The 24,899-nt window shown below is 38.6% G+C and overlaps 1 protein-coding gene across 1 annotated transcript in view; it reads right to left on the bottom strand.

Moving 5' to 3' along the window:
* Positions 1 to 10,770: 10,770 nt before the first annotated feature.
* Gmps (guanine monophosphate synthase) overlaps positions 10,771 to 24,899 on the bottom strand; it is a 39,021-nt gene continuing 24,892 nt past the window's right edge. The window contains exons 12-16 of the mRNA XM_021195484.2: positions 21,222 to 21,347; positions 15,600 to 15,715; positions 13,148 to 13,278; positions 11,930 to 12,102; positions 10,771 to 10,888 (exon numbers count right to left, since the gene is read on the bottom strand). Coding sequence (XP_021051143.1) covers positions 10,787 to 10,888; positions 11,930 to 12,102; positions 13,148 to 13,278; positions 15,600 to 15,715; positions 21,222 to 21,347 — 648 coding nt within the window. The 3' untranslated portion in view covers positions 10,771 to 10,786. The remainder of the gene's footprint in view (positions 10,889 to 11,929; positions 12,103 to 13,147; positions 13,279 to 15,599; positions 15,716 to 21,221; positions 21,348 to 24,899) is intronic.

Below are 24,899 nucleotides of genomic sequence, written 5' to 3'. Positions count from 1 at the left end.
ATAGGGAACTTCCGGGATAGCATTTGAAATGTAAATAAAGAAAATAATAATAATAGAAAATAATAACAACAAAAAAAGAAACTTTTTGGTTTTGGCCCTGGGTTTAAAGCCTGTGTGTGCATCACACATGCTCAGCCAGTCCTGTACTGATGAATTACAACCCTCCCCCACTCTGCTTTATGAAATACTTGAGGATCTGCTACTCCCTGTGAGTGCTCAGAATTAAGGGTATTCCCTATTGCTGCATTTTAGCAGGGACAGCTGCAGAGATGTCAGTTATTAGCTTCAGGGACTGCTGCATGTGAGAAAAACAAGATTGTTAACCTGGAGCACATTGCAACAAAGGAAGGTGCACCAGGCTTCTCTTTAGATGGGGCATCCCATCTCACCAGCACAGAAGAGAAACCTTTTCCATACTTAGCAATTAACCTGTAACACCTTTGCTTTTTCACCAGCTGGCCCCAACATATTATTTAGTTGTTCTTTTTCCCACTGGAGACTAAAAGAAGAGTTCAAGGAAGGATATTATCCTTTGTTTCCATCTTTGAAATCGTGGAGACGGTGTTTAGTAAACAAGAATAGGACTGGCGCTGGCAATGGATGGTGGTTTGATAGTCTTTCTCTGCCCTGTTTATACATTCCTTCTGTTTCATATGGCTATATTAATATTTATTGTGAACTTATATTGTCTTTTGATGTTGTCATTATAGGATAGGAATTTCCTGTACCTCCCTATTTTTAGTTGTTTCATAGTCATCTAATATGCTGGTGTATCAATTATATAATTAGATGTAAAAATAATGTTTAATAAACAATAAGCTGTTTACCTGAAAAAAAAATCTTCTACCACCATCATGAGATATGATTTTAAATCCCTGTCTTGCTTTTCGGTTTTGCTGGGATATCCAGGACTTGCTGTGGTGGGCATACTGGGTTCTGATGATGCCCTGTGTTCTTGGTTTCTGTTAGTAAGATTCTTACGTTTGCCTTTCACCATCTAGAAATATCTGGTGTTAATGTTCAAGCTGTCTCTGGCTGGAGCTTGATCCTCCTGTGATTTTGTTAGCCTCTGTCAGCACTCCTGTAAATCCAACTCTCATCTGAGTCCCAGTGGTCAGAGCACTGTCTGCAGGCATGCTGTCCTCTTACAGGGCAGGTGTCTAGAAGTCTGGAGCTCTGATCCACCTTCTGAGTCCTGGAGTCAGAGCCCTCCCTGTTGGCCAACTCTCCTCTGGCAAGGAAATTACCCAGGGCTGTGGGTCTCTGCTCTGCCTCCCATGATCCCGAGGTGACCCAGAGGTCCAGAGATCCAGAGGTGATCCCTAGAACCTGCGTTGTGGAGAGTACTCTGGAGTGCTCAAAGTCCTCCGCTGGGTTCAGAAGAAAGATTGTGGGGGTGGCCCTTACAGGACCACTGGACTGCAACCCAGCCTCTGATCAGGTGGGGTTCCTTTGTCCCTGTTCCTGCTGGCACAAGACCCTCCGCGATGCTCTGTAGCTGTTGAGGCATTCCACTCACCCATGATCCCAAGGTGATCCTGAGGACCTGCAGCGTGGAGAATACCCCAGAGTGCTCAGTGGCCTCTGCCGGGGTTCCAATGTTCCAACTTCTAATAAGGACACATGCTCTACTATGTTCATAGCAGCCATATTTATAATAGCCAGAAGCTGGAAAGAACCCAGATGTCCCTCAACAGAGGACTGGATACAAAAAGTGTGGTACATTTATACAATGGAGTACTACTCAGCAATTAAAAACAATGAATTTATGAAATTCTTAGACAAATGGATGTATCTGGAGGATATCATCCTGAGTGAGGTAACCCAATAACAAAAGAACACACATGCTATGCCCTCACTGATAAGTGGATATTAGCCCAGAAACTTAGACTACCCAAGATACGTTTTGCAAAACACATGAAATTCAAGAAGGAAGACCAAAGTGTGGATAATTCGTTCCTTCTTAGAATAGGGAACAAAATATCAATAGAAGGAGTTACAGAGACAAAGTTTGGAGCCGAGATGGAAGGAAGGACCACCCAGAGACTGCCCCACCTGGGGATCCATCCCATATACAACCACCAAACCCAGACACTATTGCATATGCCAGCAAGATTTTACTGACAGGACCCTGATAGTTATATCTTGTGAGGCTATGCCAGTGCCTGGCAAATGCAGAAGTGGATGATCAGAGTATTCTATTGGATGGAACACAGGGACCCTCAAGAAGGATCTATAGAGAAAATACCCAAGGAGCTAAAGGGGCAGCAACCTTATAGGAGGATCAACAATATGAACTAACCAGTACCCCCCAGAACTGTGTCTCTACTTGCATATGTAGCAGAGGATGGCCTAGTCAGCCATCAATGGTAGGAGAAGCCCTTGGTCTTGTGAAGATCATATGCCCCAGTACAGGGGAATGCCAGGGCCAGGAAGTGGAAGTGGGTGAGTTGGGGAGCAGGATGGAGGGAAGGTATAGGGGACTTTCGGGTTAGCATTTGAAATGTAAATGAAGAAAACTTCTAATGAAGATGAAATGAAAAAAAAAAAAGATAACCTACAGATTGGGAAAAATCTTCATTAACCCCACATCGAAAAGTGGGCTAATATATAAAATATATGAAGAACTCAAGAAATTAGACACAAACAACCCAAATAACACAACTTTAAAAATGGGGTACAGAGCTAAACAAAGAATTCTCAACAGAGGAATCTCTAATGGCTGAGAAACACTTAAAGAAATGTTGAACATTGAGACTTCTAGCATTGGGGCTTATGGATACTGAAGTGGCCACTTCCTAACCAGGCAGGACTCCCAGTGGAGGGATAAGGACAGCAACCCACCCACAAAACTTTAGACTAAGAACATGTCCTGTCTACAAGATGTGCAGAGGCAAAGATGGAACAGAGATGGTGGAAATGGCCAATCAATGGCTGTCCCAAATTGAGATTCATCCCATGGGTAAGAACAAATCCCTGACCCTATTAATGATACTCTGTTATGCTTTCAGACAGAGCCCACCATAACAGTCCTCTGAGAGGCTCCTCTCAGCAGCCAGAAACAGATGCAGAGACTCACAGGTAAACATCAGATGGAAGTCGGGGAGGAAATGTTGAGGGAACAAATGAGGGACCTGAAGAGGACAGGGACTCCCAAAAAAGACCAACAGAATCAACTAACCTGGAACTTTGGGGACTCCCTGAGACTCAACTACCAACCAAAGACCATACAGGTGCTGGACCTAGGCCCCCTACACATTATAGCCAATGTGCAGCTTGGTTTTCATGGAAGTTGGAGCAGGAGTTGTCCCTACATTTGTTGCTTGGCTGTGGATTCCATTCCCCTAACTGGGCAGCCTTGTGTAGCCTCACTGGAAGAGGATGTGCCTAGTCCTGCAATTACTTGATGTGGAAGAGGGGTCAGAGAAGTGGAGGGAGACTTGTGTGAAGGTGGAACTTAGAAAATAAGTAAGTTAATGGAAAAAAGTTCTGCATGAGTCAGTGGTATATAAATTATATGTGTTCTGAATGAGCACCTATAATATCTGGCATTTAAATGCTTGGTTTCCAGTTGGTAGGTTTGGCAGAGGATGAGGTACAGCCTTGCTGGAGGACTGCACTGGAAGTGGCCTTTGACTTTAAAGCTGCACATTTTCTTCACTCGGGGCTCACTGCTCTCATTTGAAGATGTGGACATTCAACTCTGCTACCATGATGGACAGTATTTTGTTTCTTTGCGACAGTTTCACTACTGTAGCTCTGGATGGCCTGAATCTCAACAAAGGTCTATCCACCTTTGCCTCCTGAGTGCTGAGATTAAAGGTGTGCTCATAATGGACTCATAACCCTCTGGAAACATTAACACAAATAATTCTTTCTTCTCAGTTTTCTGGTTATGGTATTTTAGCATATAAACAAAAAATTAGTATGACAAAGAAAAATACTTGAAAAACTATCTGGAGACTGAAGTAGTTACCTTTGCTTCTGCAAAGGAACGGACCAGAAATAAAGGCAGACAAACTTTCAAGTTTTTACTTAAGAGTTACATCTAGCCATTTTTTATTTAAAATGCTATTCTAGGCCAGAATGTTGGTGCATGCCTTAAATCCCAGCACTCAGGAGTTAGAGGCAAGCTGATTTCTGTGGGTTTGCGCAACCTGCTCTTAGACAGTTTGGTCCCCAGCACACTCCCTGGTGGCTCATAATTCTCTCTAGCTTCAGCTTGCGGATGTGAAATCCTCCCCTTCTCTCAACCTGTACTCACATGCACATGCTCACATACAGCCACACGCATACACTGTTCTGAAAACAAAATCTTAAAAAATAATAGCCATCACAAAATTTATTAATTCTCTCATAAAAGAATATTCATTCTAAAATCAGCTGTAATAGAATATCACCAGTGAATGGTGATTCACCACCCTAGCCTTTTTTTCTTATATTGCACTGTCCTAAGCTTTGTATTTGAAATTTTCCAAATTTTTAGAGAAGCTTGTGGAGTGAACAGTCCTTCATTAATAGTATATCTGCTCTGGGTATATGGACTGTTTGGTATTTTCCCAACAAAATGCTATAAAAATTAGTTCTTTTTATTTTGTCTTCATCACTTATAATCAAATACAAGCTGCATTAGAAAGAACCACAAGATGGAAATTTCTTGCACTTAGCTACTTTTTTATTCCACAAAGTGGAGTAAAGGACAATGATTGCAATGTAGTTAGACAAAATACCTTGACAAAGGGCTCTTGTGTGTTGTTATTTTACAGAGCCACATAAGTGGGAATTTTTAAATGTTTTTCACTAACACTGTCTAAAAGAAAAATTAGTATTTTTGGCAGTGACACGTTGTCTAAAATAGTAATGAAGGAACAGTACTCTAAAGACAAATTTAGTAAGGATTTAACTTAATATCAAGGCTAGATAAGAATTTCTAAATTCTTTTCTTAGGATCTAATCCACTAAACTCATGTAATATAAATCACAAATAACTTTAAAAATGAAAAACACTTCCCCCATGTTAAACATGGTATTTTTTAATACTGTGAAGAATGACAGTTTTGATTTATGTAAACTCTGCAGATTTAAACTCAGAAACATTTTTTAAAGCTGTGGTAAGATAGTAAAAAAATTCTCAGAAACAAAGTTGAATTTGTTATTTGGGTTAGCAGAAGGCCGTACCAGGTCACAGACTGGAAGCATTAACAAGGCAGAGCACCATGGCTGTCAGCACTGTGTCTCTGCACATAGTTTCCCTCTAGGCTTCTTTCACAAGAGATAGCTTTGCTCCATTCATACTACAGCTATAAGCAAAGAAGAACCCAATGCTGCTGATGTAGCTATAGGCAAACGATTGCACATCAGTCACTGGGTTTGAACTACAGCACTATAAAATACACTGAATTAGTAAATTCTGCATTTTGAGAAGCTGAATAAAGATTTACATAAAATGAATATCCAGAGCATGATGATTGTGGCTAATTTTAAAAGTATACACGCATACACAAACCTTTAGTTGGTCATTTAACCTAAGAGCAACCAAAAGAATTATGTCCACTGTTAAGACTGGACAAGATGTTGACATATTCCTACACACCTAAGGAAGCTGATTAAGCTTACTGTCCAGAACCCTTGATAATATGCAGTGTTTTGACAATCTGAACATGTCAGGTCCTTTTGGTTCTTGCTTCCCTTTTTGATAAACACCAAAACTTAATGACAAATTATGAAATCATCATTTAGGCCTTTATGAAATTTACTGAAGACAAAATGGATTTTAGTCATTTCATATTAATTCAGCAAGGCAATTTTATAGTCAATATTATTGCAACATAAAATACATGGCAGTCACTTGCAATTAATTCCACAGCAATTCACAAAAACACTATTCATTTCAATTAACAAGTAGCGCTTTATAAAAAATATTTTCAGAGAATGTTTACATTCACTTTATGCAAATATCAAGGTGGTAACAGTTACAGTCATGTAAAGACAGTACAAATGTGCTCTTCAAAGGTATGTGACTCCACTAGATTCCACTCAGTTCAGGTTCTTCAACAACTCATATTCTGGTGTTTCTGAATGTAACACATGAAAGAAATAACAACCTCTTTTGTGTCTTTACTAACTCTAAATAAGGTCCAAAGCTGCCACAAGGTTCACAGAAAACAAAGATCTTAGTAGGAAAATTACAATGGTGCTATTAAATGACTAATTGAAGTGTCTCTAGTTCTAATAGCTAATAACCAAATGACACAGCTCCTAAAAGGTTTTTTCAGCTATGTAAGAATAGTTTAGCCTTATTAGCTCATGACCTGAGCAATTGCAGAACTGCAGATGGCTGTAACACAAGGGTAGATTTCTTCTAAGAGGAAATAAAAAGGAATAGGAAGAAAGGGTATATAAGTCCATGGGGGTATACAGAACGTAGGTAACAATGTCAGTTGCCCTTCAGATTCCCTATACAGGCTGGTATGTCTACCTTCTGTGGAACAGAGATGCAAGTCTGTACCCAGTGTCTAAACTTAATGAGGATCCCGCAAGATTCTCCAGTTTACATTCCTCACCTATCTGACTCTAATAGGCCAGTTATATCCCTTAATAGTAATTTTTTCCAAGAAACTTAAAAACTCTGCAAACATACCCCCCACACACCCCAATTTAGTCAGATTTGAGTTGGTTTTGTTTGTTTTTAATTCCTCCTGCAACAGCAAGCAAGGTTGGCATCCAATTAAAAACATGAATACTTCCATGGGCTGTGACTCTTCTACATACAGTGTACCTACTGTTGAAAAGTGGCATCTTGATATTCTGGGGACTCATTTGGCTGTTAAATACTCACAAACATACAACTGGATCTACATTCAATTCCCAAAAATGGTCCCCAACCCCAACAAAAACACAGATGCAGATGCAGCAAAAACCATTACTGCAGTGAAAGAAAAGCCTCATGTGGTAAAAGAGTTTCCCTCTGCCATCTGGTATACCTACTTCAATCAAGACAAGAGGGAATTCTCAAGTCAAAAACGTTTAACCTGTACTTAAAGCTAGACTTGGGCTAATTAAAGGAGTGTCCATTACTGAGATAATAATGAAGGCTTGCCTTCTAACATCACTCTGCAGAATCTAGGAGAGTGGAGACAGGGGAGGATCACACAGGAGAGCAGTGAGAAAGCAAGGTCAGAACACTGGGAGGGGGATGTTGATATCACTTCTGAAAGGCAATGGGGCCCCCAGAACTCCTGTTAAGAGAAAATACTGTGACAGTGTATTCTTGATGAGTTGTACATAGTACCTCAGCAGAGAATCAGAAAACCTGAATCCAGCTCCTACTCTGCCAATAGTTAATAGTTATGAGTACTTCTCTGTTGTCAAAACAGAAACATATTCTAACAGCTCTTCCAAAAGTACATAGTAAAGAGAGTCTGCAAACACTGCAAATGAGCATTTTTTTTTAAGAATCTGAGTGAACAAGTCTTGATGGTATGTTCTTCAGCTGGTGGCCACAGATGAATGCTTGTGTTTATTGTTTTTCATTTTGTTTTTTTTTTTTGGAGGGGTTGTTTGTTTGCTTTTTAAAAAAGTACTATTCAGCTTTTCCACTGTCTCCTGCTATGCCTTTTCTTGCTTATAACTAAGAATGCACCTAGGCATGAGGCTCAATTGGTAGTGCTTGCCAAGTATACACATGTGGTTCTGGGTTCAACTACCAGTAGCATAACACTGAAGACAGTACTGAGGTGGTGTAGAAAATTTAAGGTCATTCTCAAATACATGATGAACTTGAGGATGAGCCACATAAATCCTGTTTCAAGGAGACAGAGGACTTATTCAGAGTTGGGCTGATGTCGGGACTTCATAAGATGAGGCAATGAGATTAAATGTCTTTCCAGAACCACACATCCTAAACAGCAAGGAAAGCCAGTAAGATGGACAGTGTTACCTATTTTACCCAAATACCTTCAGTCTCTATACAGAATAGAGTTCAGTTATTCTCTAAAATTGGCCATGCGAAACTAAGTTCTGACACAGCAAGGAATTCAATTTTATGATTTATGGTTACATGTAGCTACTACAAGATTGGGGGGGAGGGGGAGAAAAGAAATGGTATAATCCCATTACTGAGATACATCTAAAAACTTGTCCTCAAAACAAACTTATGTAAGGGGCTGTATAGATGACTCAGCGGTTAAGAGCACTGACTGCTCTTCCAGAGGTCTTTAATTCCCAGCAACCACATGGTGGCTCACAACCATCTGTAATGGGATCTGATGCCCTCTTCTGTTTGTCTGAAGACAGCTACAGCATATGCGCGCGCGCACACACACACACACACACACACACACACACACACACACACACACACANTAGTATATGATGAGGAGTCTCAGAATTTACGCAAGAAAAAAAAAAAAAAAAAAAAAAAAAGAATAGATTGGGGAAAGCATTATGAAAATACCTAACTTCAAGATTTCTTCACACACACATACACACAAATAAAATAAATGCTTTTTTTTTAAAAAAAAAAAAAAAAAAAAAATCAGGTTGTTATATCCCATAGACAGACCATCACTGATAAGTTCACTAAGATAGGTCTAGGATTTATTTATTTGGCTTTTTAACATTTTCTGGTCTGCCAATTTTGGAATAAATCAATTTTCACAGATCTCACTTACTCTCTAATAGTTACGAAGAAATAAAACACAATTATGTAAGTGTCCCAAATAACTAATAGTGTAAGCCAAAATTGCCCAGGATATCGAGTGGTAAATGTTACTGTCCAAGCAAAAAGTAAATAGCCTATAAGGCCTTAGGAGCTTTTAGGGCTGGAATACACTTAACAGAAGGATGGCTCCCTCCAATAAAACCTGGCAGTTGGTTCTTAACGTCACTGGTAACAATTTCCAAGTTAAGCTTGTTTGTCTCCTTGACTGTAACTATTTTCAATGGTAACTATTTTCAGTGGCCCACATAAACTATTGTGACAGGCAAAAATAACCACATAGAAAAATAGATAGTAAACATGAAAATTAGCTCTCAGTCTCACAAAGTTTCTATATGACGTGCAAATATATTCTGGAGAAATTTTCTTTTCAGTATTAAGAATTACATAAAGGCATCTAAGAGAACATATTAGAAAAACACTATGTCCATTTTAACTCCAATCTTTCTGAGTATTCTATAACCACCAATGTCCAGAATGCTAAAGTCACAAATAAGCAGCACTTCCTAGAGTATCCGATCACCTCACCAGCAGTAACCAGTATGCCACAAAAAACTTCAGGGTAAGAACATCTCATATTCTTCCTGATTCTTACTGTGTACAGCCGATACTTTTGCTAGAACAAGGTTTTCTATGTAATCAAACATGTACTAATACTTTGGTAAACATTCTGTACTTGGCAGTTCCCACTCAAATAAAACAACCCTCAATCTGCCTAAATCTATCAATCACATCTTCCTTTTAGAAAGCCATCAGAACTTTCTCGCTGGGACAATGAACACTTCAGCTTTTGTAGAAGACAAATAGTGTTTCCAGTGTGGATGTCTGCTGTTAGAGATCTTTCCCTCTTGGTTCAGCAGCAGTTTCTGGCTATCCTCTAGACTAGTCAAAAAGATGACTTCCACTTTTGTCTTCATTTAACACTGAATCCTAAGCAGAAATTGGTACTTAAGTAATAAAAAGATCTTCTAAACCAGACAACAGACTTCAACCTGGGGTAAAAGCAAGTGAGAAAAACATGGTACTATTTCTTAGAACTTAACTTTGTACTGCTTCCTTTCTCAGGCTAGTGTGGCTGTCATAAAGGACCTTGAGAACTATTGGCAATGGCATCAAGTCCTGCCCTGGTCTTGAATGCTTTCCAGAAGTTAGGAGAAAAGATCTTGGCAAATACCCTGCATCAGTCAAGACTTCTTAGCAAGGAATAATAAACCTATCTATAGACCAGCCCTAGGGTCCCCTTTTATACAGCTCTTTCCTAAGTAACAGAAACATTCCCTCTCCCATAGAAAAAGAACAAGTTCTTATCTCTTAACATTTTGTGAGACAGCCTCTTTTGGGGAGTGTATCTGAGGCAGCCTTGAGGAGAGATTAAGTACCCTTTCTACACAGATGTAGGAATTAGTGACACAGAGCTGAAAGAATAAAGCTCTTGCTTACATTAACAAGATGACAGTGAAAAGCATGGCATCTACAGGAAATGTGGCCAGTTCCTTTTTACCCAGGGCTGTGACATCATTAAACTCCTTCCATAATAAATCCCTGGTATGCTACATCTTTGAAGCATCTTACATTTTACTTTCCTTGTGTCATGACAAAAAAAAAAAAGTTGAAATAGCTTTAATATACCTTTCTATGGCATGAATAGGGTTTCCTCACTTGCTGAAGAGAAAAATAAAAACTAAAAGAATTTGGATTCTCCAAAAGGCACACACAGAAAGTCACACTGGAAATTAAAGGGTGTTTTGTTTCTAACAGTTCCTAGCAAGCAGACAGAAGCTGGTCATCTATCGTTATATACAGATATCAATGATTCATACATAAGTGAGGCAAAAGCAAGAACAATCTGTCTGCACTTGGACAATGGTGCCCTGATTATTTACCCAGACACACTAACTCTTCCTTCCCTTTGAATCATCCTCAGCTCCACACTAAGCTATGGATCACTGCTATGAGAACTCGGATATGAAGTAGCTGTTTCAGGAACGTTTTTCACAGTACTGCATACCATTAACAAGTGGTTTCTAATGAGCCTCAGTTACACACAGTTCTTCAACCAAGTATTTATTACTCCCACTCAGTGGTTCCCGGGGGCTTTGAAGTTAGGTCATACATAATTCTAGAAATTCCAGGAATCTTCTTTATCTCAGTGACCATCTTTAGCACCACCTGTTTACCAAAACAAAGATTACAAGAAAAAAAAAAATGAGAATACATGCTTGGACCTTCAAACTAAAACATGATCTGTTTTGGCTACTACTCTTCACACATGAGATGGTTCTGATTATTTGCTCTACAGATACAGTGACTCAGAATCAATACTCTTCAAGGTGTTTGACAAAGCTATAGCATCCAAGCATATTACTTTATGTGTTCATGAATATTTTGTAAATTATCTATAGCTTAAACATAGAACTCCAACACTACCAAAATATCACAGGAAGCACTCTAATAATAACCTTTGTCAAAAACAGTTTGAGCACCTGATTGTCTTGAAGATCTGACAAAGGTGGTCATAAGAAACAGATGTTAAACGCACCCAATCAAGTCATCCAGCAGCCCCTGACAGAGCTTCACAGTAGTGCTGTAAAGAACTCCACTAATCAAATTCTCAGTTCCACTTTTCAACAGCTGCTGTATAAATAACTCCTGTGGAATTTCACATTGGTGAAGGACAAGGAGCTTAGTGAAGAAGAACAATGGAACCATAGAGTTCAAACCCCAGCAGGGTGCCACATGCCTAGAATCCCAGCACCTGGGAGAAGGCAGAATGATCCGAAGTTCAAGATCATCCTTAGCCACAGGTTCACAAACTGTGTAAGATAAAAAAGACTTCATCTTAAAAAAAATAATAATTGTAATTATAAATATCATCAAATCTCATTCTTATTTCTTAAAAATCCCAACTCTTCTCTACTCCTAGGATTGTGTCCTTTATATGAGAAAACTATTTAAAGTTAAGTAAAAATCAGCAGTTAGGTTATGCTCTATGTAATACTCAGAATAAGCAGGTATCTCAAAGTTGTATTATATTTAAAGTCCTTTCCCGCTACACTGTATTAAATAAGTGAAAACAGAACGAAAAATAAACCTGTCTTATAAAGAACTAATCCTAGAAATATAAATTGTCACAATGTATATCGGTCACTGTACCTGGTAATATATGAGGCACTGACACACATGTTTATTATAAAAAGTGACATAAATTACCTCTACAGGAATCTCATTGCCAGGTGTTGCAGGTACACCAGTCATGAAGTCACTAGTAATAAAGGTTCGAATAACCACAGACCTCTGGCAGGAAGGCTGCTTCTGAAGTGGATCTCTATCGAAATGTAAAGGGGTCAAAATCACTGGCATCTGGCTGATTTTCCCAGCATACCCTAAGGAAAGAACCATGTAGTGTTTAGTATCATCCCACAATGGAAAAGATACTCTTAATAACTTAAGGAAATACTAGCAAAGAAGAGTAGTTATCTCTCCCTCTTCCCCTTCCTTGCACACATAAAACACTGGTCATACACTGAATTCAAATACTTCTACAGTATTGAAAGTGGATGCAGCAGTATCATATGCAGATGCTCATATCTGTACTCTCACCACATGAGAGGCTGACAGGGAAGTCTCAAAAGTGAAAGCTACCCAGACTATATACTGAGAGCCCATCACAAAAGAAAACAAACATAAGCAAAAGAATGTTTTGTCCACAGCAAAGCTGCAGCAATGAGACATAAAAGAAAGTCAATTTCTGTTATTCAGTATAGTCCCACACTGACTTAGTGATCAACAGCCCACTTTTCCCAGGGGAAATGGAAATAGGGATAGGTTCCCATAAACTTATGGTCAAACGTGCTCTGTGCAAAATCAAGCCTAGAGTGTATTTCTGTTTTAAGACATCTAACTTAACATTTACTTTAGATCCATCAAAATTAAACTTACATTAATGGAACTACAACTCCTGCCTTGACTTATCTAACACCTGGATCTTCACATGAGGCATATCACAACTTTCTTGTGCTCTGGGGTCTAGCTAGCTCTTCAGCGTTACATTTCAGGGTGATTTTTCAATAGCAAAATCATCAACACAAAAAACCCTGAAAATGTTGAAGATACAACAATAAATGGACCATGACAAGAACACTTGTTGAGCACAAAAGCTCAAACAAAATGAGTGGTGCTCGGGTCCACATCAGCTGCTGTGAAGACAAGCATGGCTATGCACATTTTTTGCTAATCTAAGTGTCTGTGAATAACTGAAAAATTAAATTATATTTTAAAACACCAGTATTATGGAAACTCCCATAACAACAAAAGTTACATCCTACTGTTTGAAATTATTAAGGCCAAACTTCTAAAAACAACCAAATAACAGAAACAAAAACTCTGTTATATACACAGTGTGCTGTGATAAACAGAATGAGCACTTACCAGACTCCCTGAGAATGTTTTGGGCCTCAAAATCAGCTTGGCGTAAAGTACTGAGCACTCCTGTTGTCAAAAAAGTTGGAGTAACATCTGTAGGAGGTTCTTTAACTGGTGGGCCAAAGATATAGACAACTCTAGACGGAAAAAGGTCAGAAGAAACATGCTACTGTGAGAAACTGTATGTGGGGCTTTCAATCATCTTAGGACAGTTCAGGCTGGCATGTTTCCATGAATTTGGAATTCTGGCTTTCCCAGTTTTCTCTTTTTAACATAACAACTCTTCTAGGTTAACCCTAACCCTAACAGATGCATTTCAAGTTTCTGTACAAACTAAAGACAAAAGCAAACAATATTTATGAAAAAAACTGGAAGGAAACAATTATGAAATAACATTTAATTAGCAATTCTGACACTAAACAACTTGAGATTTTTGGTAAGAAGTGTTAAATAAATATCCTTTATTTGATAATATGTACCACACTAAATATAATATTTAGTAATTCTTTGATAATATAAACCACACTAAACTGCCTTTCGGTAAGCAAAAGGAAACACTTTGAATTCAGGGAATGCTAATTAAATTGGCATGAATAATAAAGACAGATATCCCATCTTAACTATTGTCTGTGACAGGCTAGTGATGATAAACACACACACAGAAGAGTTATGCTTGGTTCTCAGGCAGTTAAGAGTTCCTCAATGGTTACTAAGCATATTGTTATAACTATTGACATAATTTAAGTATTAAACCAATCTTTCAGGTCACATCTTCCATACTTCTTATGTCATGAGCATTAATAGTTAAGTCCAGCTTTATCTTACAACCAAAAGCAGTGATACTATTTATGGAAGTAGGATTACTACTTTGAAAGATTGTATTCACTTTACTGAAAGCAAATTTTACTTAAATCTGGACTGTCCAAAAGAAATTTTCTGTAAGCTTTTCATGATCTGAATTGAAGGCTGATATACAGATAACATCATGGTAAAGCCTAAAAAACATGTGACTATTTTTGTTTTGTAATAAATACAGTGGTTATTATTCATTAATGTTTTTATTTATTTATTCATTTGTTTGTTTGTTTAATATGAGTGCACTATGACTATCTTCAGACAGACCAGAAGAGGGCATCAGATCCCATTACAGATGGTTGTGAGCCACCATGTGGTTGCTGGGAATTGAATTAAAGACCTCTGGAAGAGCAGTCACTGCTCTTAACCTCCCAGCCATGTCTCTAGCCCCATTAGTGTCCTTTTTAAAGATAAGCTATTAAATCTGCATTTTCTCCCTCAATTCCAGCAGAGACAAATCCTGATCCAAGAATGCACTGCTGGGATTCTCAAAATCTTCTATCAGTGTTTCCTTCCTCTACCCTGTGTTCTTGTTGGCATCTGAGTAAGAGAATCCGGTGGCCTGACATGTTTTCCTAAGCAAACAGACTATGGTGGTTCAATCTAGTCCTCCTTCTTCAACACTGCCCAATTTTAATTTGCTTTCCAATAACCACTACCAGCACCACCACCACAAACATTACTGACCCAAAGCCATACACTAGTTCTAAGGCCAAAGACATACCAATTTACTATTTTCTTAGGTATGGCTTCGATTGGGTAATAAAACACCAGAGCTAATGGCAACTAGTGGAGGGGAGGATTTATTTCTTATACTTCCAAGTAACAGTTCATGATCAAAGGAAAGCAAGGCAGGAATGCAAACAGAGACAAAACCTGCAGTCAGTAAGTGATACAGTGGCCATTAAGGAATGCAACATACTAGCTTGCTCAGTCTGCTTTCTTGTAGCACCAGGACTTCCAGCCCAGGAGTGGCACTGCTTCAATGGGCTGGGCATTCCTACATCAACCACTAATTAAGAAAAATGCACTATAGGTTTGCTTATGGCCAATCCTATGAAGTCATCTTCTCAGTTGAAAGTCCCTCCTCCCAAATAACTCTAGCTGATGTCACGTTGATATAAAACTAGCTGGCACAGCTGTCTTTGGCTTTTTTGGATGCATATATGGCATATCACATGTGTGGAGGTAAGAAAACAACTTGTCAAAATTCCTTCTCTCCTGTTGCCATGAGGATCCCAGGGATCTAACTTAGGTCTTCTGGCTTAGTAGCAAGAACCTTTTCCTACTGAGCCATCTAGCTAGCCCCCTAAATTATTCTTTCTTTCAATATTTTTTCTTAGATAAGCAAAATAATTATACTGTAATGAGGGATCAAAATATAGGATAATATTAAGTATTCCCCTAACTGTAGCCAAAGCACAAAAAAGGCAAGTTAACCAAATCATATTATAAAGAGTCAAGACTACACTACTCTCATCTCCTATCTTAAGTACAAGTATAATTAAGTCTTCTAATCTTTCATTAAGAAAAGACCTTAAAGGACATATTCTCCCACCATACTTCATCCATACCGTCATCCCCTCTGCCACCTGTGGAATACCTGTTAATGTTATGACACATTCGAGGTATAAGTCTGGCAAGGAAAATAAGAGATTCCCAGTCAGGTTCATCTTTACTTGAGATTCCACACACATAACTGTAAGAACGACAATCACCCTGTAAAAATAAATATAATCAACTTTTAACAGTTATGTCAATAGATGGATTAGAAAGTATTTTTTAACATATTTTATTAGATATTTTCTTCATTTACATTTCAAATGCTATCCTGAATGTCCCCTATNCCCTCCCCCCACCCTGCTCCCCTGCCCACCCACTCCAACTTCTTGGCCCTGGTGTTCCCCTGTATGGTAGAAAGTATTTTTTAAAGTGACATACTTAATAGTAATTTGCTTTTCGCTTTTTAAAGTATATCTGAAAGTATATTCTACCTATTTGTCTAGCAATACAAGTTAGGTCCTAAATTAAAACACCCCTCATTAAATCCCACCTGGATCAAAGAAAACATCATGGACCTTTCATTAATTTATATGAAACATGCAGGAGTCCACTTGGAAATAATTCCAAATGGTTGCCCAGCTATGGCAAACCAGAGTATTTAGTTTGACAGGCAAGCCTAACACCCACATTTATTGATTGAGTAGACAAGTCTTTTGTTTAAAAATACACTTAAAATACTAACTTAGAAATAAATGGATGGAAACAACTTATGTATTCATCAATATAACTCAAAATTACTATATATACACAATGAAATGCTATTCAGCCACTTGAAAAATGAAATCCTTTCCTTTGCAACAATAAGAGTAGAACTTGAGATCTTTATATTACATGAAGTAAGATGTGCACCAAAGACAAGTAGCACACAATCACACTCATAGGTAGAACTTAAAAAGTTTATCTTACATTAAGTTGCAAGTACAATAGTGGTTACCAGAGGCTGGAGAAAGTTAAGGTTGAGGGAGATGAAGAGAGATGAGGAAGGGTTGATCAAAGATGGAAAGTTACAGTTAAAGCTGAACAATTTAAATGCATGGCAATAGTAAATGTTTAAGAGCAGACTTAAGCATAATACAATTCATATATGCATCAAAGCATCCTATTAGCTGGGAATGGTAGCAGAAAGGCAGTACTCGTCCACAGCACAAATCTGCTGAGATAACCCAAAAAGGACAAAAAACACCCCAAGGCATATAATCAGGCATCTAAGCAGGGTGAGAGGCCCTCCAAGATCAGACTCCAAGGTCTATCTGGTACTACAGGAGGAAGCTCCTGAAGGGTAGCAGCTCTAGCTGACATTGCACATTCGCCTACCACACCTACAAGAGAACAAGACACATAGGACACATGCTTTACCAGTGCTCCACCTGCCATGTGCAACTGCCCTTCTCCAAGCTACAGGACTCAGAAAAAAGGACAGGTCCAATACATCATCTTTCTAAAATCATTTACATGGGAGGGGGAAGTGTAGGTGGTGGTGGTATCCAGAACCGACCAGATGCCCTGGAACTAGAGTTATGGGGTGATTTGAACAGCCTGACTGAGGATCTGCTCAGGTCCTCTGGAAGAACAGCAAATGCTCTTAGTCATTGAGCTATACTCTCAAACCCTAATAGTTTTCTTTTCCTTTTTCCTTTAACAACATTTCAGTAGACTGGGGTTGGGGGCAGGGTGTGTCTCAAGATATGATTTTTTTTTTAATTCCTCTCAAAGATTTGTTTCTGACTGGACTAAGACTTAGTAACAGATGTTCTCAGTGAAGACAGCCTCTGTCTCTTACAATTAGTTCTGATGTTTTTCTTTGGCTTCCTTCATTCTCTTGGCCAAAAGTATAACATATCATGCAGCATCATCTTTGCTTCTTCAGAGCAATAAGTCACCATTTGTGTTACAGAGCATGTGGAGTAACAAGATGATGGATCTTGGGTGCTTTGGACATGGGCTTACCTTCTTTTTTGAGGGCTTGCTAACAATATATAGGCAGACATTATTGTTTAGAAAGACTGAAAGCTTTCTGATTCTGCTAGTTGTTTTAGTTCCCAACTAATGAGGTACAGTAGTATCTGTCAGTCCTGGTATTCCTCTCTGTTTTTTTACAATAACCAAATTTACAACATTTAGATTGCTATCTACAATGCACCCACAAACAGACTTGTGATTCTGCTCTCTAGTTCTCCTTGATCTGTAACAAGAATTCCCCTTACTCTACAGCAGGCACACTATGCCATGGGTCAAAATGCCTTGCTTCATGGAAAACCTTATTTCCACCACTGCTTCCGACCACAGAACCCTTGTACTGTTCACCTAGAGCATTAGAAACTGCTTCTGTGGCTATAAGCGTCTCATAAAACATACAAAGCTGTGTTTGTCATCCATGTCAAAGCCTTTCTAACACCTGGAGACAGGCGAGGAGATATTCAGCTTCATTCTGGCACAGCCAACCACCTAGGAACCACAATGAAAAAAGAGCAATTCTTCTATTTTTGCCTGGTATTTATAGTAGCTATTCTGATTTTGTTACATTGGGGTTTGGGGCTTGTTTTGTCTTTGCTTTACACTTGTTTTTTTTTTCTGTTTTTGTTTTTCAATCCTACATCTAGTTATATAAAACCTAGTGGTTTCTCTTTGCTAATTTTTAAAACAATCATTTGTTCTTTTCCCCTTTGCAACATTCTTCTCTATTTCTTATTCTTTTCTTTTATTCAACCGTATTTCTTATGATTTTCCCTCTTTCTTGCCTCCTTTTATCTCATTATTTTCCCTTTACCTTAAATGATTTTTTAATTCCATAGCAGACTCTACAATATTTTGTCATTTTTCTGTTTTATCATCATTGGTGATATATTAATAGGTTTATTCAATTTTAGTATCTTTCTGTATTCTGTGCCATTTGATATTGATGCTCACTTTCTTCTGTAATGGTACTAAGGTTAAAACTCTGAAGAATAGGCTACTCGGTCAGGTGTGCTGTCATTTATCTATACTCCCAGCATTTGTGAAGCAGAGGTGGGAGATGGTAAATTCAAGTACAGCCTCCATTACATATAGTCTGAGGCCAGCCTGGACCTGAGGCCAGCAGTCCCTGCATGCATACACACAGACAGATAAAAGAACTCTTAGAAAAACAGTAACTAGGAAGAGAAGAAATATACTTCAATTAAATAAAGTTTACAAATGAGATGATGGTCTGAATTAGAAGGATCCCACAGAATCACAGAATTCAATGTTCTGTTCCTAACTGAAGGAGTTTGGGGAGGATTCACTGGCCTTCTTAGTGTCACCAAAAGGGTGCTTGTTTTCATTTAAAAATAATAACAAGGGCTGGTGAGATGGCCCAGTGGGTAAGAGCACCCGACTGCTCTTCTGAAGGTCCGGAGTTGAAATCCCAGCAACCACATGGTGGTTCATAACCATCCATAACAAGATCTGACGCCCTCTTCTGGAGTGTCTGAATACAACTACAGTGTACTTACATATAATAAATAAATAAATCAAAATAATAATAATAATAACAAAGGCTAGAGATGACTCAGTGGTGAAGAGCACTGGCTGCTGCTGCAGAGGACCTGAGTTCAGTTTTCATACCCATATGTGGCTAACACCATATGCAACTTTACTTCCAGGGAATCTAACTCCCTCTCCTATCCATCCTTCCAGAATACTGCATTCACATGGTGCAGACATACATGTAGGCAATACATCCAATACACACTTAATAAAAAAAAAAAATTGAAAAGAAATTAGTCATTAAACAAATAGCTCAAATAAATATCGATCTTAACAAAAACTCCTTTGAAAATAAAACATAGTGGGAAACTATTTCAACTCCGTATCTCACAAGAACTGCAAATAGACAAGTTTCTTTAGTAAACTTTCTTAAGAGTTTAATCATTAACTGGGCAATGGTGGCACACATCTTTAATCCTAGGACTTGGAAGGCAGAGGCTGGCAGATCTCTGAGATCAAGACCAGCCTTGTCTACAGAATCAGTTTCAGGACAGTCAGGGCAAAAGAAAGACCACTGGAGTCTTGAAAATAAATTTTTAACTTTTTACTGCTGTTGTTGTAAAAACAACATGTGTCACACAAGAACTGAGAAATGTTTAAAGAAAACAGATCTGCACTTTAAACTTTTATATTTACAAATATCTACCTGTAAATATCAGAACAAAGTTCAAACTTCCTGAAAGGGTAATGAAGTAGAACTTAATGTGATCATTTATAGAACTTAATGTGGTCATTTATCAACAGCATTCCCAAACCCAACTATCATTATCCTCACATAGTTTTATACCTAGAAAAGCAGAATAATCATCATTTAAAAAGCAGTGTATCATAGCTAAAAGATATGACACATTCATTAAAGAGGAGATAATATTGGGCCTACATAATCTTCAATGAAAATCTTGGAACACTGAGGCATATCCAACATTTTGACCTGACAACACAATAGTGGCCATCTACAAAGTTCACACTAAATTACAGGAAATTAAAGTACAAGGCAAAATCACAGGCAGGTGAGATGCTCATCAGGTAAAGAAGCTAGACATGTAAACCTAAGCAACTCATTTCAATCCCTGGTGTCCAGCCATATAAACATATACGCAAGTGTGGTGGCACACATGTGATCTAAGCACTTACAGGATATAGGAGGAGAGAAAGAAGAATCACTCAGTTCATAGTCCAGCTATCCTGCAGTAAGAAATGTGGCAGAAACAAGAGACCCTGCCTCAACGCACAGGAGAGAACTGATGAATAAAAGCTCCCTCTGATCTACAAAACAAACAAACACACACACACACACACACACACACACACACACACACACATACCACACACACACACACACACACACATACCACACACACACACACAGAGTCTCATATACATATTGTTGTATACGATGTATACATGCTGTGGTATATGTACGCACACACACAAAACTAGAAAAATAGACCTGGAGAGACGGCCCAGTGGTTAAGAGCACTGACTGCTCTTCCAGAGGTCCCGAGTTCAATTCCCAGCAATCACATGGTGGCTCACAGCCATCTACAATGTGATCTAATGCCCTCTTCTGGTGTATCTGAAGATAGCTACAGTGTATTCATACACATCAAATAAATAAATAAATAAATAAATAAATAAATAAATAAATAATTTTGGGGGGGAAGCTAGAAAAATAATTTTTACAAACCACACTAAAATTTCAATGTTTTAATAAGCTTATGATTTTGTGTTAAGTGATATTCAATCCTTAGTCACATATGCTTGCAGGCCAGAAGCTAAATATGTACATACTAATCTGATGCCTTCTTGCAGCTAAAGAAAGGCTTCTCAAGCCACAGTATATATTCTAAGTGTACAGACAAATAAAGACATGGCCTTTTATCAGCAAACTGTGAAGTAAATAGTTCTCTGAAAGTTTTCCTCTGACTAGAGGTAAAACAAACAAAACAAAAAAACTGTAAAACCTTTGCCAAAGTGTTCAGTTCTTATAAGTTCATTCACTCCATAACTATCTATAAAATTACTTTACCTTTCTAAACTTAGAAAATAATTTCACATTTAATTTTCCAAAGTAATTTCAAATTCAAACTTTGTAAAAAAAAAAAAAATAAGCAGCAGAAAGTTATATCCCAGTAAGTGAAATCATATAACTCACCTGTACACCTACAGTCTTAATTGGCAGCAAGAAAGCATTCAGTGAATGCAGACTTGTAATTTGCATGAGCTTCTCCTGATCCTCTTCTGTCGTGCAGGCTTTGACTCTTTGTAACAGTGTATGAGGCTGAGAAAACCAGACAGAAATTTTGGTTCATGTTGTAAAATATCACAATCTTACGTACCAGTTCCTTACAGTAGATCATGTAGAATATGCATGTGCTATACACTACAGCAGAAATTTATTTGTGGGGTAAAAGAATATAAATTAAATTTATATACATTGAAATGTTTACTTTCCTGTCACCTTTTGTGTACTTCTTATATCACATTCGCATTTTGTATTTTGCCCCTTTTGCTCTATTTTGAACTGGTGACTCTCCCAACTTCTCTCATTTACCTTTCCTTTATTGGTTTGAAGTTAAACCTTTGATTTCTACATGATACTTAATGTCAATAATTAAACTGAATCAACCTTTCTGTCCTTTGGCAAAACAATCATTTTTAATGCTTTACATTTTGTTAGTTCTCATATAGTAATATAGTCATTATTTTACGCTATGTTTATGTCAGTCTTCCTCATTTATAACTTTATTTGCTTACCAATCATTCCTCTTGTATGTACATCTAAGACCCTCTATCTCACTGCTTTTCCTAAAGTCAGTGCCTTGCCCCAGACCACCACAGTCAGAAATTCTAGAGAAGTGCAAGTATCAAAGACTCCCTTACTGCCAGACATAGCCTACACCCGGAGTACTAGCACTAAGGAAAATGAGATAGGGGACCATAACTGCCTCAAAAAAATGTTACTAGTTATACTTAGCCTTTTTTGGTCTATTTGCTATTTATTTAGGAGATGAGGAAGGACTGAATATAGGTAATGGGAATAAATAATGAAAAAGGCATAGTTAATTGTTTTTCTAGTTATCTTAGACTTCATTTTTGGTCTGAGATAGCTGGGTTAAAATACATTTAATAGTAAGAGTGTAAAATCCAATGTGAAACTTTACAACCTTAGAATGGTTATTCTAATTACAAAGTTAACTATGGGGAGGAGGGGGCTTATAAAGTTCTTAATGAACTTTATTTTTTTAAAAAAATAATAGAACAAAAACAACACCCTCATAGTTTACTTCTAACCATTATGAAAAACTACTGCATTAAATTCCTCAACTCAGGGCTGTTGGCAATATATGCTCTTATCTAGAAATGACTTTACTTGAATACTTGCTTTAGTTTTTAAAACAACTTGGCATGCACCAGTCATCTCTCTTGAACCCCTTGGGTTTTTTGTTTTGTTAATTTGATTTTCTAATTATTCTCTCATATAATACATCCTGATTACAGTTTCCTTGGCCACTACACCTCACAGCTGTGACCCCTATCTCCCCCAGATCCACTTCCCTTCAGAAAGGAGAAGTCCTCCCAGGGATATCAACTGAAAAGGGCATTATAGTTTACAATAAGACTAGGCATCAGCTTCTGGGACAGACCCCTTTTCTGGTTCCAGACAGGCAGCACCTTCCCCCCCCCAGAGGAGAGGTATCCCCCAAGGAGCACTCTGAATGCCTGAGCTAGTAAGGGAGCCATCTTTACTCCGGTTATCCCAGGCTCCAGTCGGCCGGTGAGAGGGCAGACTGCACACAAGGACAGACACCTTTTCTGGCTCCAGACAGCCGTGCACCTTCCCCTCCACAACAGAGTTGTCTGTCTGGGAGCACTCTCACTGTCTGAGTTGGTTAGGGAGCCATCTGTACTCCGGGTCGCACAGGCTCCAGTCTGCATTGGTGAGAGTGTGGACTGCAGAAGCTACACTGCTTTGGGACAGGCAGAAGAAACACAACTCCTGGGACAGATCCTGTTTAGGGCTCCAGACATCTGGGCACCTTCAACGCCACAGGAAAGGGGGCCAACGGGGAGAGCTCTGTCTGCCAGAGCAGGTGAGAGAGCCATATTGTGCCCAGGGTCCTGCTGAGGCTAGTCTGTGCAGGTGAATCTGCAAACTGCAGAGGCGACACATCTTCTGGGACAGGCACCATTTTGGGCCTATCTTCAGCCAGGAGGCAGGTCAGAACGCCAGGCCTCTGCACACCTTCACTGCAAGAGGAGAGCTTGCCTGAGGAGAGTACTCTGACCACTGAGACTCAGGAGAGAGCTGGACTCCCAGGACTGCTGACAGAGGCTCACGGAATCACAGGAGGAACAAGCTTCAGCCAGAGACAGCTAGAACAACTAACCCCAGAGAGTACCAGACGGCGATAGGCAAACGTAGGAATCTTACTATCAGAAACCAAGACCACTCACCATCATCAGAACCTAACCTCAGCCAGTCTTGGATACCCCAACACACCCGAAAAGACTCACATTTAAAATCATACATCATGATGCTGGTAGAGGACAGTAAGAAAGGCATTAATAACTCACTTAAAGAAATACAGGAGAAGGCTACTAAAGAGGTAGAAGTCCTTAAAGAAATNCAGGAGAACATTGCTAAACAGGTAGATGTCCTTACAGAGGAAACACAAAAATCCTTTAAAGAATTACAAGAAAACACAACCAAACAAGTGATGGAATAGAACAAAACCATCCAAGACCTAAAAAGGGAAGTAGAAGCAATAAAGAAAACCCAAAGTGAGACAACCCTGGATATAGAAGCCCTAAGAAAGAAATGAGGATCAGAGACGTGAGCTTCAGCAACAGAATACAGGAGATGGAAGAGAGAATCTAAGTTACAGAAGATTCCATAGAGAACATGGGCACAACAATCAAAGAAAATGCAAAATGCAAAAAGATCTTAACTCAAAACATTCGCAGATCCAGGACATAATGAGAAGAACAAACCTACGGATAATAGGAGTAGATGAGAATGAAGATTTTCAACTTAAAGGGCCAGCAAATATCTTCAACAAAATTATAGAAGAAAACTTCCTGAACCTGAAGAAAGAGATGCCCATGAACATACAAGAAGTGTACAGAACTCCAAACAGACTGGACCAGAAAATAAATTCCTCCCAACACATAATAATCAGAACAACAAATGCACTACATAAAGATAGATAATTAAGAGCAGCAAGGAAAAAAAGGTCAGGTAACATATAAAGGCAGGCCTATTAGAATTACACCAGACTTCTCAAGAGAGAAAATGAAAGCTAGAAGATCCTGGACAGATGTAACTCAGACCCTAAGAGAACACAAATGCCAGCCCAGGTTAGTATACCCAGCAAAACTCTCAATTACCGATAAAACCAAATTCACACAATATCTATCCACGAATCCAGCCCTTCAAAGAATAATAAAGGGAAAGCATCAACACAAGGACAGAAACTCCATCCTAGAAAAACTAAGAAAGTAATCGTTTAACAAACCTAAAAGAAGACAGCCGCAAGAACATGCCAACTTTAACAACAAAAATAACAGGAAGCAATTACTTTAATTTCTCTTAACATCAATGGACTCAATACCCAATAAAAAGACATAAACTAATAGACTGGCTACACAAACAGGATCCAATATTTTACTGCTTACAGGAAACCCATCTCAGGAACAAAGACACTACCTCAGAGTGAAAGGCTGGAAAGCAATTTTCCAAGCAAATGGTCTGAAAAAACAAGCTGAAGTAGCCATTCTAATATCAAATAAAATCGACTTCCAAACCAAAGTTATCAAAAAAGACAAGGAG

The sequence above is a fragment of the Mus pahari genome, chromosome 4 (genome assembly GCF_900095145.1).
Source record: "Mus pahari chromosome 4, PAHARI_EIJ_v1.1, whole genome shotgun sequence".
Classification (NCBI taxonomy): Eukaryota; Metazoa; Chordata; class Mammalia; order Rodentia; family Muridae; genus Mus; species Mus pahari.
Note: the sequence above shows the minus strand (reverse complement) of the source record. Positions and strands in the feature narration are given on the sequence as shown.